At 32.9% G+C, this 16,539-nt stretch overlaps 1 protein-coding gene across 3 annotated transcripts in view; it reads right to left on the bottom strand.

Moving 5' to 3' along the window:
* The window catches only part of LOC138325234 (dedicator of cytokinesis protein 7-like), a 55,392-nt gene extending 41,456 nt beyond the window's left edge, over positions 1 to 13,936 (bottom strand). For all 3 annotated transcript variants that reach the window (XM_069270738.1, XM_069270737.1, XM_069270739.1), the window contains exons 1-4: positions 13,853 to 13,936; positions 12,173 to 12,266; positions 10,474 to 10,649; positions 10,086 to 10,157 (exon numbers count right to left, since the gene is read on the bottom strand). In XM_069270738.1, the coding sequence (XP_069126839.1) occupies positions 10,086 to 10,157; positions 10,474 to 10,649; positions 12,173 to 12,266; positions 13,853 to 13,899 (389 nt within the window). In that variant the 5' untranslated portion in view covers positions 13,900 to 13,936. The remainder of the gene's footprint in view (positions 1 to 10,085; positions 10,158 to 10,473; positions 10,650 to 12,172; positions 12,267 to 13,852) is intronic.
* Positions 13,937 to 16,539: the final 2,603 nt, after the last annotated feature.

Raw genomic sequence — 16,539 nt, 5'->3', positions numbered from 1 at the left:
GCAATCGTTAGCGTTAGCTAACGGACGGATTTTTTGAGTTACGTTTGCGTTAGGCTGGGAACGTTAAACGGTTCAGGTACTGTAACTATCTATGCAGAAATGTCAGCAAAACTTGGAAGACAGCATTGGAAAGGGAATAATCCAATCTCCATTTTGGTGTATGACATTTAGGATCGGTCGGTAAATAAAGAAGAAATCGTGAATTAAAAACTTTTTACTTTACGATTGCGCTTCTCAATTTTATAAGTTATTATTTTAAAATGAATCTTTCCGTCCTTTTGTATGGGCGCTGCTTAAGCATTCCGTGTAAAATGGAATATTTCATACTATTGATTTTGATTGATACATAACTCTATTTACCATATACGTATCGTATAGATTATAGATACCATATATCACCATGGGATGTGTTAATTACACGTGTGTCCTAACACCCCTTCCTCCTTCCGCGGTGAGTTATGTACCTGTATACTTCACAGCTGGTTGCATGTGTGGAGAGTAGAGCCATATAGTGAGTAAAATACAGGTAAGTTGATAACTATCGATACAGAAATGTCAGCAAAAATTGGAAGACAGCATTGGAAAGGGAATAATCCAATCTCAATTTTGGTGTATGATATTTAGGAAAGATCGGGAAATAAAGAAGAAATCGTGAATTAAAAACTTTTTACTTTACGAATGCGCTTCTCAATTTTATAAGTTATTATTTTAAAATGAATCTTTCCGTCCCTTTGTATGGGTGCTGCTTAAGCATTCCGTATAAAATGGAATATTTCATAGTATTGATTTTGATTGATACATAACTATATTTACCATATACGTATCGTATAGATACCATATATGTACCTCACAAATTACGCAGTGTTTGTGTGAGCATATACACTTAAACACAATACAAAGTACTATTTTTTTTCTTCGATTTGGTCTTATATTTATGGAAAATTGATCTAATAATTCTGAACAAAATTGTCTAGAAATACATGCCATAGTTCGTGTACTAATTCCCAAACCCCCTATTTTTTGATGACATCAGTCTATAGAGACCGTCTTATTTAAGACTTCGTGTCTAATTTGGTGACCGAGTCGAATATTGCAGCGGTGATCTAATTTTCAGTGGCGGGTCTAATTTTGATGACCCAAGCCTAATTTTATAGTGGTGGTCTAAGTTTCAGTGACGAGTCTAATTTTTAGCGACTGGGTCAAATTGTGATGGCTCAGTCTAATATTACAGCAATTATCTAATTTAAGCGACCGGGTCGAATTTTGATGACCTCAGTCTAATTTTATAGTGGTGGCCAAATTTTCAGCGACCGGGACTAATGTTGGTGACATCAGTCAAATATCATAGAGACGGCCTTGGGTCAAATATTGAAGGACCACGTACTACATTTGTCTAATTATTCAAAGGAGTTCACTGACATGTCCTTATTTTGTGTTTTAAAGTTTCTCTACTAGTTTGAATTTTGACACCATTTTCTAAAAAAAAATATCACTTATTATCTATGTCTTAAATTTATTCGACGGCCGAATTACGACGACCTTATCTAAACTTGCCGTCACTAGCTAGTATAGTCTATTTCATCGTGCACCTGTCTTAAATTATAGCCAGGTCTAAAGAAAATAGTTTGAGGTCGATAACTAATTTGTCATGACTTACGTTTTCATAAGAACGGTCTTGTGTATGTATAGTGTATCGTCTCTAATGTAGCTTACGACCGCTTTATAGCTATACCAATATACTTCCAAGAATTCATGTTTACAAGGATTGATGTTTACAATAAGAACTTAAAATAAAATCGGTTTCTAAATATAAGTTTCATACACATTGTGAAATGAACCCTCATCCGCAGATGACTCTTCAGCCTTTTATTTTAACGTTTGCCGAAAAATGTATCTTGCGGAAACCACTTTACAGTCTTGATAGTATGGGGAAATCATAGCGACGGTTTGCGAGATCATAGCCACGTTTTACATTAGTAATGTTTTTAAAGTATGCAAGTGTTTATCAGTCAGATATTTTTTTGGTAATCGATAGTATCGTGTATTGTGAGGTAATTTTAAGTATTGGTCTTTATTAATAGCTTTCTATGATGAGTGATTTTAAATAGTCCTTGATATATAATACCGTGATTATTTTTCGTATTATATAATAAAATTAACCGATATATAGGAATTAGGAAACTTTAAACCTGTTTTATAGCATTTTATTATACAAAGCATTTGTAAACTAACATTTACGGTGTAATAATTGTTAATCATATCGAGAAGCTCTGTTTGTTTTACGTATGACCATATTCTAGCTTTATTATTCCCTAAAATTTACCAACCTTATGGGTCAGATTTTAACTTACAGGCATATTCAAGTGTGGGTACTTATCAATATACATCGGATTTGTTACTGCTTTATTACAATTTTTATGTATGTATTAAATAAATTTTTTGATTTATTCATAATAAATCCAAAAGGAAACTTATTGGCTGTGCATTTCTGTTGCTGATGTTATGACGTTCCCATTTAAAGAAATTTTATATAAAATTCAAATGTACCATGATAATTTATATGCCTTATAACATTGATTTTCCAAACATTTGACCATGAACTTTAAATTTATTAATTTTTTTGAATATTATTTCCGTTAAGTAATGAATTTAATTGTATATTACATTTCTGGGGGTGATGAATGATTCATTTTTTTTTGCACAATCGTTTTTAGTCAAATGTAGTTTATCTAAATATTATATTCGTTGGTTAGCAAAAAAAATGATTTTTTGATTCATTTTTGCGTTGCGATTTAATGTAATGGTTAAAGTTGATTATTGTATAAAATTTTATAAAATCATTTTTTCACTAAGATGAAAATTGTTAGGTTAAGTGGTGAATCATTTATAGATGTAATATAAAATATAAAATCGCTGGGCCGAGAATAAAAAACCTGGATTAGTCTATCCCCGATTTAATACAAACGAGTTTTTATTTTAAAAATTTTTTTTCTTCATTTTGTTTAAATTTTCATTGTTTTTTTATCTTTTCTCGTTTTTTCTTTTTTGATTTCTTAATTTAATAAATGAATAATTTCATACTATTATTTTTACTGATAATAAAGTAATTGACTGACCTTATCGAAAGAAATTTTGATGAATATAATCAATGAATTCAGTTATTGTCTTTTCCTAATTATTTATTTTTAAAAGTTATGTATCATAAAAAATTCTAATTTGATTTAGATGTAAATATCGTATTTGTCTGAAATTTGGAGAGGATATTGGATTTATTTCGTAATTTCATGAGATGATGAATTATTTACACAATTATACAATATACAATTAGGAGTTTGGTCAGATACTTTCATTTAGTGAATATAATGGCCTATTTTTTTTAATATTTTTTTTACCTTTTTTATAAATATTGTAAAATTGGGATAACAAGTCTGATGGTATATCACCTGTCAAGCAGTGATTGCTTAAAAATAACAATGTATAGAATGGAAATTAGCAATTTTGATGAATATTTTTTTAAGATTTAGTGAATTGGTTTGATACCAATCTGACCTGTAGATTTATATTTAAGATTTCATTATATAATATTTATTGTTAAATCCCTAACATTAGAAAATTATACTAAAAGTATAAGCATATAAGTTTATAACAAATGTTGTATATTTATATTTTTTTTTCATCTGATTTAGGTTGGTATATTTATGAATTAAAACAGATCTAATAATTTGAACAAAATTGTCATTTAAACTACATGCCATTGAAGTTCGTATAAATATTTGCCAAAACCCCCTATTATTTTTGATACACAGTCATATATCTGATTCCTATGTTTATGTACCCAAACTATTTTTAAAGGTCAAATCACTTTAATTTCAAATGTTCTTCATATATTTGACGACCAAGCCTATGTTTCCAGTGATGATATTAGTTTTCAGTTTTCATCTGGTTTTAAGAATATTATAAATTTAGTTTTATTCATAATGGCCTAAAAAAATTGCAGTTATTTTTTTTAAATATTGGTCCACCCAAATTTGTGATGTTTTAAGTATTTAGTATACACAATAATTTTTAAAGTATGTATCATGATTTCAATGTCTTTTTGACTTCAATTTAATAATGTGTACAAATTTTTTCAGCGACTATTTTAATGTTTCATGAACATACCCTTCATAGACATTTTATTTTTATTTAAAGTTTGAAGGTTAAAGGAAGTGCCATTGACACATTTTCTTATATTTTTTTTATTATTTACTTTTTCGACTAGTTTGATTTTTGACAAGTTTTTGTAAAAACAATATATGCTTATTATATATACACTAAAATAATTCGACGGCCGAATTGTGAAATTAAACTTAGCCATCAAACTACTATTATATCTATTTCATCTGGAAGTGTTATCTGTGCTTTATTTTTTGGAAAATTTTAAATTCGATTTAATCTAATAATCAATATTTTTTTACTATAGAACGGTATTCTTTGTATGATATATCAGTCCTGGTATGCTTTTTTATCACTATGCTGCTAAACCCTTATAGCTATACCAATATACTTCCAAAAATTCATGTTTACAAGGAAGATAAATGTGTGCTACCCTCATCCGCAGACTACACTCTTCAGCCTCCCGCTGTGATAGACAGATTTACCTGTGTCCGGCCAGCTAACTGGTCATCGGAAGCAAGGACGAATAAATCCATGTCGGAAGATTATCCAGAAGCCGTCAGTATCATCTGTCTCTGGCGTTAAGTTATACGTAATGTTGTTCATTAATAAAATTCTTGCAATATTCCGGACGAATTTTACGTAGGTATGTCGTCACGTGCCGAAAAATGTCCAAATATAACCACTACAGCTTGACACGTATGTGTTGTCATAGCGACGGCTGCCCCAGATCATAGCCACGGGCGTTTACCTGTAGACTTTTTTTCAAAATGTAGGGTGTGCAGTCAGTTATGGTTTTTGATTATCGATAGACATCATGTCTGTGAACATTTAGCAGCACCATTGAAATTTCGATGATGAGTTTTATTTATATATTCGTCCTTGATATATTATTATATATCGTGAAGTATTATTTCGTATTATTTACAATAATAAAATTAACCAACCTTGTATACAGGCGGAGGAAACTTTCAAGCTGTGACAATGATTTTATTTTCATACATGTAAACATACCGTTGTGTAAATATTACGAACTAATATTTCTGCTACCGATCTTGGTAATTAAGGGAAAAGTCAATTGTTTTCTGTAATCAAAAGTGATTATTATTTCTTTGGTAAAATTCCAATATTCCCAGTGACTACCCATGTAATGTCATATCAAGGACTGATACGTCCTTCATTATGTTATCCAAGACCCGACCCGGGTAAGCTGATGTCTCCTAGTTCTTTCATGATATATGGCATGATTCTAAACCGAACGTTTTGTATATAAGTAATTATGTCTAACAATATATCTTGAGAGCAGATTTATTTCATTTTCGTGAATTGGCGGCTTTAATTATACATATAAAGTTTTGAGAACCGCCATAACACAAATACATATATGTATCATTTAGTGGAGTGATATATATCGATCCATTTTTTTCTGACAAAAAAAACCCATTCAGCTTTCATACTGTACATGACTTGTTCATATTTTGCTGAAATTCATTCATTAATTAGTGTCTTTATTTATAAAACAGATCATGCACGGATGTGAAGAAAAAACTGAGACTAGATACTTCTTAGCTGATGTCACGCTGTGTTGTAATCTCTAACTGTATACTTCGCTGGTCAACATCGTCTCAATACGGTCTCATGAGAGGGGCCAGATTACGTAAGAAAGAGAAACTATCCACGGGAGTGAGCAAATTGACCATCATGTAATTTCAATTCACACTGTACACAGGTCTTGGCCCAATTTGTACATTACATATAGCAAGTGTATCATGTGTATGTATTTTTCAATCAGATTGATGTATTTATACTAGGAACAGTAATATTATTTACAATGGCATATCGAAAAAAGAACTATTCAAAAGCAAGGATTTATAAGTGAAAACTAATAATTCCTTATCAAAAGTAATGCATAATGTCAGAAATGATATTTCTGATAATTGCTAGATTTCGGATATTCAATTCTTTGTGAGTTTTGGTCAATATCGACCATTATTTGATATACATATGATAATAATGATAATTCATATGACCAATAAACGTACTGCATCACTCTGTAGATGATTGCTTAAAACAGATATTTAGAATATTTTGATATACTATCCAAATCTTTGCTTTAAAGAAAGAAAATCACGTATATTGAACAGAACATATTCAAATGAATATCAGGATTACGAGCCGCACACATCTAATACGTATACAAGGTGATCCCTTTAGACTATTATTTTAGCATTAGTTCAAATGCAATACTTCGTAATATATTCATATAATCATATCATCATCCTAATTGGTCAAGAAGCTTATAGCTTAATCATACCGAGGATCAGGTATAATTGTGTGTGTGTATATATATATTGTAAATTATCATAGCCCCATATCAGACATACATTATTTGTACTTTACACTACAAAACAGCCCACTGCCGGTAATGACGTCACAAGTTCGGTTATTCCCCCAAATCAGCAGTCGCATGAGTCGTTATACAGGTACAAAATAGCAATTTTGAGGGAGGTATCTCGGTATAGCGGCCGATTTTTATGCGGTTTTGATATCATTGTCAGGAAATTTAACAGAATAAAATATCAAAATATAATTTTCCTTTCCGTGTACAACATAAGCGAGTCAACATGAGCCATATGAGCGAGGTACTTCGACAGCGGTATCGTTGCCAAGACCAAGGACGTATATGAGACTTATAAATCCTTGCCCAGACGATTTTTCCTGAGATGTGCATAAGGCCATGCGATTTTTACGGGTTTTCTCTTTAATTAATTTAAACGGCGCTTTAATTTCAGCTAAATTTAAGTGTCCGAATGAGAACCAGAGAGACAGCGATTGGCGATATATGACTGTTAATTAACTAAATCTGCCGATATATTTGAAATCTTCTGATCCATAGTACGTGTTTAGTGAATAAAAGGATAACATTAATTTATTAATTTTTAATTCATATATATCTAGAGATTCTGCACTATATGTGCACTACCTGTGATGTCAAATACCAGTACATGGTTTCGCTGGTAGATCGTCATGTGACCAAGACAAGGGTCATACCTCTTAGCACAGGGAAATACCTACCGTGATCCAAGATGTCAAGAGTTTTTACACTTGGATACAATTGTAAGTGTAACAAGAAGTGAAATTATTGAACCTGGAATATTAAGCATGACATGATGGATGATTAAAAATACCTTTACCATACATATTGTTGTTGAACACCAAAATGTGCTATTCTAACAATTTAAACTAGATCATTTAAATAAGTAGAGATAATCACTCACCGTAGTCCACACCAGAATTACAAATCGAAACAAAATTTTTACAAAATTGCATCAGCAAATCAAAGTGTGAATTTTTTTCTATACAGAGACATCATCTTGTAAATCCTTGAGACATAAATAATTTAATTACTATTTAATGTATATTTTTTATAATATGATCATGTCCTAGCTATTATGTACGGTGTATTACTACTTACCAGAATACATCGTCTAACCGATATAAAATTATTTCAAGGATGTATATACATAGAACTCATCATCACAATCTTTAATTGTGAACGAAAAGTTGTATCTAAATTGAAATCATAAAATGTTTATCTGTACATTCGTACATCTGAGTTTAATGTAGCAGTGGAGCTCCGATAATCTGGATAATACCACATGTACAATAACCGTACTAAAGTTTGATCTTCTATCGAAAACCAATGTACCATAACTGACTGCACACGCTACATTTTGAAAAAAGTCTACAGGTAAACGCCTGTGGCTATGATCTGGGGCAGCCGTCGCTATGACAACACATACGTGTCAAGCTGCAGTGGTTATATTTGGACATTTTTCGGCACGTGGCGACATACGTCCTTGCTTCCGATGACCAGTTAGCCGGCCGGACACAGGTAAATCTGTCTATCACAGCGGGAGGCTGAAGAGTGTAGTCTGCGGATGAGGGTTGCACACATTTATCTTAAAATAAAGGTCATCTTCATTACACAATGAGTATTGAGAAACCGATTAAGTTCTTGTTGTTCACATATAGCACCATAATTAGAGTATTCAGCGAAAGGAGTTACCTAAATTACTAAAACAACATGTCCCAACCTCTGACACTGGCACGTCATTAACGCACCGATTACATAAAAGGAATTTGTGGTAATTGAAACTTATTAATGGCCAGTGTCAAGCTATCTTTTTTATCGCTATTATGAATAAACACTTAGATGTCAATTGATTTCGTGAGAATTTAGGAGGGTAATTATTGGTCACAAATCTAAATGATAATTTATTTTATTTCGTAATTTACAAAATTAATCTAAAAGGTTTTCAATAGTTACATAGAATTGTAAAGCATTCTACCCTTAGATTATGTACACTAGTACAAATACATGTACTTTAACTTAGTAGATACTGTGTTTCAATCGAGTTTGTAATAGCCAAAGAATATCTTCTCACTGGCGAATGTGGGTGTGAAATCATCTCTTTTGTAATATAAAGTATATTTGAAATGTTGTAATTTGCACTTATGGACCGTAAGGTCCACGGAATAAATTGAATTAAATAGGAGAATTGAAAAGGGTGAATTTAGTGCTTATTAGTGGTCGTTGGGACGATGTTCGATATTTTCGGTAACATTACGCCAATATAAAATAAGATACAATGCAAAATATTTTCAGATTTTCTTTTACTCCGAGACATTACGATAGCAATATTTAGTGCACTCAATCCAGTGACAAAGCGGGGAAACCCATATCGATCGTAAACAATCGTTAAGCAAGATGAATAACTTATAATCTTTTGAAATTCTCTGTAATGTGCACAACTTTTATGACATACATGTTAATACAGAAACAAGACCCGAGTGTGCTTGTATTACAATGGAACACATTTTGTCAACATCGCTTATAAATGTACAGTTAATATTTGAAATTAAGAAATAATATTCACTTATAGTTATAATAATATGCATATTCAGTACATGTATTTAGAACCATGCATACCGGTAAATATTTTGTTCAATCTACTATACATTTTGTGGATTTAACTCGGTATATTCATTTGTTCACAGCACGTTTCTATGTCATCATCTGTAAATATTTTACGATGATTGGATAAGACGTCATAAGTTGTAATATCTTGTGCCTAATCCCTTTGTATTTATCAAGGTAATACAAAATATGTAATTCCTCTGTACACCAGAGCGAAATTCACAAATAATTACAAATGTATTCATCTTTCAGTTTCTTATAATTAAAGTATCATTTTGTTGGCTGCTACTGTATAGGATGCCGAATTTACGGCAGTGTCTAACTGAAAATCGAAAATCAAATAATAGATTTAAAAACAATATACCGTATTTCTGTATTATCTGTTACCTAGTAAATGGACAAAAACGAACGATCAGTAAGAAAATGTCAGTACAGATTCAGCTCAGGGAGGTTGACACGTGCAGTAAAAACTTATTTCTGCCATTATAACACACATACACACACACATATTTATATACATTAATAATTTATTTAGGTCAGTCAACAAACATTTTTGACAGAAATTATAACAAACAGTATCTCAAATGAATCAATACCTTGCCAAAACAAAAAAAAAAACAGTTACAAATCAGCGAACATACGACCGCTGCCGACAACCAACTTTACAGGTAAATTTTAGCCATTCGCCATGATCCCTGCTGACACTCGGTGACCGATCGTGCTACGATCGCGGGGGATCGCGGAGGTCATCGCAACACGCGATGGTCACGAGGATACTCGGTGACGGAACCTCGGTGATACATCGGCCCATCGCGGGGGATCATCGCAACCCTTTGATGGTGACGACGCGTCGCGCCAGATCACCGTGATGGGAGGATAATCAATGATTTTAATGGACCGATCTGTACAGTGTCAAAGCAAGTGTACAAAATATTTATCAAACACTTACCTGCGAGTGACTGTAGTATAGTCGGCGGTATACCTCCGCGCACAGTCAAACACATGTGCATCGGCATCAGACCTGTCAGAGAGAAGGGTATATATACAAAATCATGTCATAGCTAGCAAGTACCTCAAAGATATACAAAGTCATATTATACAGCAAAAGAACCTCTAATGGTGCATCTCCACATAGCAATATAAAATTGTATCAATTATCACAAAAATTATGCAACCTAAATAACATTGCATTGTTTGTCAATCTACTAACATGAATGGAAGGAAAACCATTTCACTGTCTTACGAATATACCCATGACGTGGTGTCTTATGTCTGAGCTTAATAATATCATACAAACAAGGTTTTTCAGGATATGTTTTTTCAGAAATAATCAATACCCAGTCTCCGGTACAACAGGGTTGACTGTTCGACATCTTTTTGGCAAGGGATGGACATCAATGTCATCTTCAGGATATAAGATCAGGTCCTTAAAAGGATCTCTTTCGACAGTGCACTGGTTTTGTATGACAAAATCCTCAAAGTCAGGCGGGTCTACAACGTCGCTGAGTGGAACCTGGAAAATAATGTATATATTATTAAAATTAATTGTCATTTGCAAAATTAGTATAAAAACTTTAAGTTTATGAAAATAATTGCTATGATCATATAATCTTTTTTGGCTTGTAACTAATATATAAAAGTACCAGTAACTAAATTTTACGTCCTTGCACTGGCAAAGTAGCAGGCAAACTCCAAATACCTGCAGGTAACTGTCGTCAAACAGGTGCCTTAAACTCAAAGCCCTAATGAGAACATTAATACATGTAATGTCAAATGCTTTGTATTTTAATCACCTCTAATTATAATAGCCAAAGCATTTAAGTGTAAGTCCATTTTGACAGAAAAACATCAAACTAATAGCAAAAACTAGAAATATGTCTGTTAGACATTAAGTGCTCGCTAAATACTTCCTAACCTTAATTTTCACTATGATATCATCCTCTGCAACAGGTGTAGGTAGCACTTTCGCTCAATATCCTTGGAACTATTGCAAGGAAATGGTTTACGCCCTTGGTGCATTGCAATAAATACTTTCCTTTACTTCATCAGAACTTTAAATGTAAAATTACTTTGAAGTTCGTTGTTACATAAAACTGTGTTTTAATTATTATCATATTGATATATATATCGATACCATAAACTTGTTTGGTTGTTCAAAAAAGTCTTCCTATATAGAACACCGTCCAGTCTCTGTGCACGCAGTAACTTACCAGTATCATGCTTGAACGCGTTTCTGGGGTATATTAGATCTAGAGCTCAGACTGATATTTTATAATGTGTTTTTTTTTTATTCTGTTTCTCTCACGCAAAGCTATGTAATTTTATAAATATTAATTAGAATTGCAGCATATGCGGTCAATGGTCACAGGGTTTAGTAAGCGATTGTGCAACGTACATATAGGACCTAGGATGATGTGAAATAAATTAAATATGTTGCCGGTACTAAAAGTTATCTGTTTCGTCACTTTCTTTTATTGACTACATAAACCTGAATTGCATTGCATTGTTCCGGAAGTTTCCAAAGTCGATCAGATGCTTAGAATATTGTGACCTATGCAAGAGTTTGTATGATACGCCGCTTGAAATTTACATAAAACAAATGTGTTTAGCACTGTGAAATGTCACCGTTGTTAATTTATAGTACATTATCGCTGACAAGTATATCTTAATATATGTTTTTGAAAGTTTGGTGTCACTAAATCATGGCGAAATCTATTAAACACGATAAGAAACTGACTTCCGGTATTACTTGCGCATTTGGAATCTGCGCTTAGTGGATGTACACAGACTCTACATGTACACCCGACAAGGAAAATAATAGTACGAGTACACTCACACTAAAAGCTTCACTTAAAGCTTGCTGGTTTGGTTTTTTTTTTTTCATTTTCTTTTTCATAATTGTGCAATATTCAATATAGTTTTGAAAAGAATATGGAAAACTTTACAAACATTTTGCTAAAAGTCTTGTTAATGAGACTAAAATACTATAATAGGTATCTTAATTAGTCATGCACAAGATATGCATAGTATACTTACAGTAAGATTGAGACCACTGACACTTCTTGCTAGATCAGATGGAGCGTATAATATAGTGGAAGATACCTGCTTTCTCACCTCTGCTGCCCCTTGTCTGTAAAAGTTAAACAATAGCAGTATTTTGGGAAAATACTACATTTTTCCTTCCTTGAAATGCATATTTTTAGCAGTCTCGAGGCTTTTCTTTATTTGTGAAAATATTTGCATGAAATTTAGGAATTCATATAAAATATAGCTAAAATTCTGTAGGGGAAGGGGCTGAATTTCTGCCCCAGATGCACCCAAAAAATCACAGACACTGACACATACCTACTGTAACTGTAATACGGGGGTTTTGAGATCCCAAAACGACGTGGGTAAAGTACTATTTACCATCGATTAGTCCCACCGTACGGTGATTATGAAAAATCACGTCAAATGATGACGTCATAATCACCGTAAGGTGGGAATAATCAACGGTAAATAGTACTTTATCCACTTCGTTTTGGGATCTCAAAACCCCTGTATTGATACATATATAAATATACATAAGGCTGAAATAGCTTCAATCCATTTGATTTCATATATATGATAGTGGTTATTCACAGGACACTATTGGAAAATTTACCATGTTATACACCTAGTAATTGAACATATTTTTAATTGTTATCAATTTGCTGACGGCATTTTTTTATTGAATTGTAACAAGATTTTAAATATCAACTGCCTTAAAATTCCTAAATATTGATAGAAGTGTGTTAAACAAGAAAAAGAAGATATAATGGTTTACAACTTTTAGACATATTGCAACATATATAATGACATTTACATTATTTCAAAATAAGGGCCGAAAACGGCGTTCTTAACTCTAATAAATGCAGTATTTCAAAAAGTAAATGTTTTAAGAATTTATGGTTATGAAACTTGCACGTATATGACATATTGCATTATAGCCACTGACACTAAATGACAGCAACATTTCTTGAAACTTGCTTTTTTTCGAGCAAGCATCATATATCAAGATTTATAACTGACAAAATGCATTGATGATCTTAAAACTAATTTTTCTGAGTTACTGATATTGAAGCAAAGATAAGGTGAATAAGGAATGATTATAAATGCTGGTCTTTAGCATTGGATCTGTTTACATTCTTCAGAGATGAGTCACTGGTATTTTGTTGTACCAACAATATACAATGTATACATGATCCACAACGGAAAATCTACACGACTTAACACTCTGACTAACCAAACACTATTAGAGAGAGAGTCTTATTTATAATGCACTTACAGCTGTCAAATACAAACGAGTCCCATTCCTATCGAGCTCATCACTACAAGTACGACAATGATACACAGAGGCAAATTGTGTTTTTATTTTGCGATACGAAATTATCTTTAGTTTACAATAAGATTAAATTTTGAAAAAGCGTGAGAAAGAAGTCGTCGTTTTTTTAACATCTTGATAATTTTGCAGCAAATGGACGTACACACGACAAAATGAAATATAGAACTAAACCCTTCCCATCATTTCTGAAACTCGATGAAGTTTTGCTGCGGAGTCTGGAGGCCTGTTTCAACATTGATTATACCTTTCTGAGATAAGTTTTGTAAGCAGCCCAATTTGTTAATGAATGATAAGATGATGTCTTGATAATTGTACATGCGATCAGACTGTTATTTTAAAGGCAAGTTACTTACTTGTTCAGCTTTTGAGCGAATGCTCGCTGCTGGCCTGAAGCAGCCATTTTCCATTAAACATGCGTACTACGTCATCATTTCCTGCATTCCCCAAGACACTGTGGAAAACGCGGGAAATTCGATTACAAGTAAAGACGACATAAAAATGACTTTTTCACCAATATATATATATATACAGGGGCGTAGGAAGCGGGGGGGCAGGGGGGCAACTGCCCCCCCGTTCCCCAGGACGGGGGGGGGGGGCAAACATGTCTTTTTGCCCCCCCCCCCCCCCATTTTCGCCGACTGAAATTTTCTAAAAAAGTTTATTTGAAAGAAAAAAGGGTCCTCCTGCACATTTTTCGTACTTCATTCTAGAAAATTTTCCGCTGCGCGGCGCATTTCCTAAAAGGTTCAAGCACATAATGTCAAACCTTAAATTGTAAAAATTCAATACACACAAACTAGACTAAAAATGTCCATCAAGGGATTCTATGTACTATTTAAAAAATGTCTCTTAAAAGATCAATTTGTTTATATGTCTTAGCGAGACAATTAATTCATTTTTTTTTCTGTTACACAACAATGTACCGATGGTGTGAAGCCGGTATATTCAGATCGAGTAGGGTTCCATAATGTTATGACGACACAATTATCATTTCTAAATGCAGGTAGCTTTAAATCGAAAAATTACCATGTTAAGAACGCTTTATAATCATTAAACTTTATCGTAAAACTCATCTCAGCCATTCTAAATCGTAATTTTTTTCCAGGGGAAGACCCCCGGACCCCCTTAACACCGAATTCTCGCGCCTTTGGGCGCTTGCAAATTCATCAAAATGCATCGAAAAACTCATCTAAGCTATTCTAAATTGTAATTTTTTCCCGGGGGAGACCCCCGGACCCCCCAAACACCAAATTTCTCGTGCTTTCGGGCGATCGCAAAATCATCAAAATACATAAAACTCATCCCGGGGGTCACCCTCAGACCCCTAATAAAACACCAAAATCTTGCGCCTTCGACGCTCACACGCTAATTTGGCCAATTTGCGTATTCATTAATTTCCTTTTAGCGACCCCACTGTCTATAAATGTGTACATGGATTAAATTTAGTGATATGTGAAAAATGTACATAAAGCATATATTATATGGTTTGGGAGTTGAATTAATCTCCTCCTGTAGGTGTGGCGGGGAGGGGGGGGGGGGTACAAAATATTGAGGACCTTTGCCCCCCATGACGTTTCATCTTCCTACGCCACTGATATATATATATATCTAAAACACGATGTCAAGTACCAACTCCTCTATAGATTACCGACACTGTTTGTGATAAGTTTTTTTTTTTGCTTCAACAAGTTAAAATAATTTAGACTATACAAAAATACGAAAATCTAAAAAAAAAATACGCCACTTGACTCGGATTCGCATACAAAATTTCTTTCATATCTCGATGAAGTTAAAAATTAATAACATCCAAGTAATATTTACAATAATGCTTAACTATATTGGTGATGTTCTAGATTTTTAAACAAAAACTAGGCCTATATAGCTCAATGATTTCTATCGTCTTGAGTTTCCCAGTAATATGAAAACTAACAAAAGTAATTAAAGACCCTAATACCACTTTTAAAAAAGAAAGGTGATACCCCCAAAGCTTTTTATCGGGTCTGACACTCAAGTTAAATACGGTATATGATATATCAGGTAATTTCTTGTAGCGATAATGGAAAATATCTTAATTAGTAATAATCGACCGCAAAACGTATAAAAACGTTTTTTGCCCTCAAAATAAATCCGTCAAATTTCAAACCTGTTATTTTGTGATTAAATTGTTGAATATCCAATAGGTCTATCAACTACATCTAGACTTTGATAGAATGTGTATTATAGTTAAGTATAATTACAACTGTAGTTGCTACAGCGTATGGTAACCATCCTAAATATGCAAAAATTATGAAAATGTGGAAATTTGGTCAGTTTTAGCAATTTTTTCGCTAGGTTTTCCATTTAGAAACCATAGAGCGCATCCTTGAACAAACTATATATTTCTCCAAAAGACGTATCTGAGATACCATATATATACATCTTCTGATTAAATGTTAAGTTTGTTGAAGATTGCGCTTGCTATCGTTCATAGACTAAAACTATCGAAAAGTATGCAAAATATGACAAAATTTTCAGTTAATTTATGTATATTTCGGATGGTTACAACGGCAACTTACAGCTGCAAAATTAGAAAACTTTTATCAAACTAAATATTTCAAAGCAATTTTATTTTTTAATACTTAGTTTAAAAAATCGACGGATTTGGGGGCCAAAAAGGGCCCAAACCATACATAGTCATTTATCCATGATATTAATTATTTTCTGAAATAGGTAGGACTAGGATTGGAGTCCACAAGACTCAATTATTGATCCTCTTCCTTTTATTGTTGTTTCAGTATTTATTTACGATATTGTGGATGAGCTTAAATAATCTACACGTCTTTTTGCAGACGTCGATTTTAATTTTTCTGAAACAACAGCGTAATGATTCCATAGAAAAAGAGCGCCTCGAAGTCTAATGAATTGGAATTTTGAAGAGATTTGCTATAGTAGATTGAATATTAAGGATTTATGTTAATTTTTTTTATGTTATGTATAGGAGAAACACCTCAAACTGTAGATTAGTCAAGATAATGGACAATGCGAGGCCCGAAGGGCCGAG

The sequence above is a fragment of the Argopecten irradians genome, chromosome 6 (genome assembly GCF_041381155.1).
Source record: "Argopecten irradians isolate NY chromosome 6, Ai_NY, whole genome shotgun sequence".
NCBI classification, from domain to species: domain Eukaryota; kingdom Metazoa; phylum Mollusca; class Bivalvia; order Pectinida; family Pectinidae; genus Argopecten; species Argopecten irradians.
Note: the sequence above shows the minus strand (reverse complement) of the source record. Positions and strands in the feature narration are given on the sequence as shown.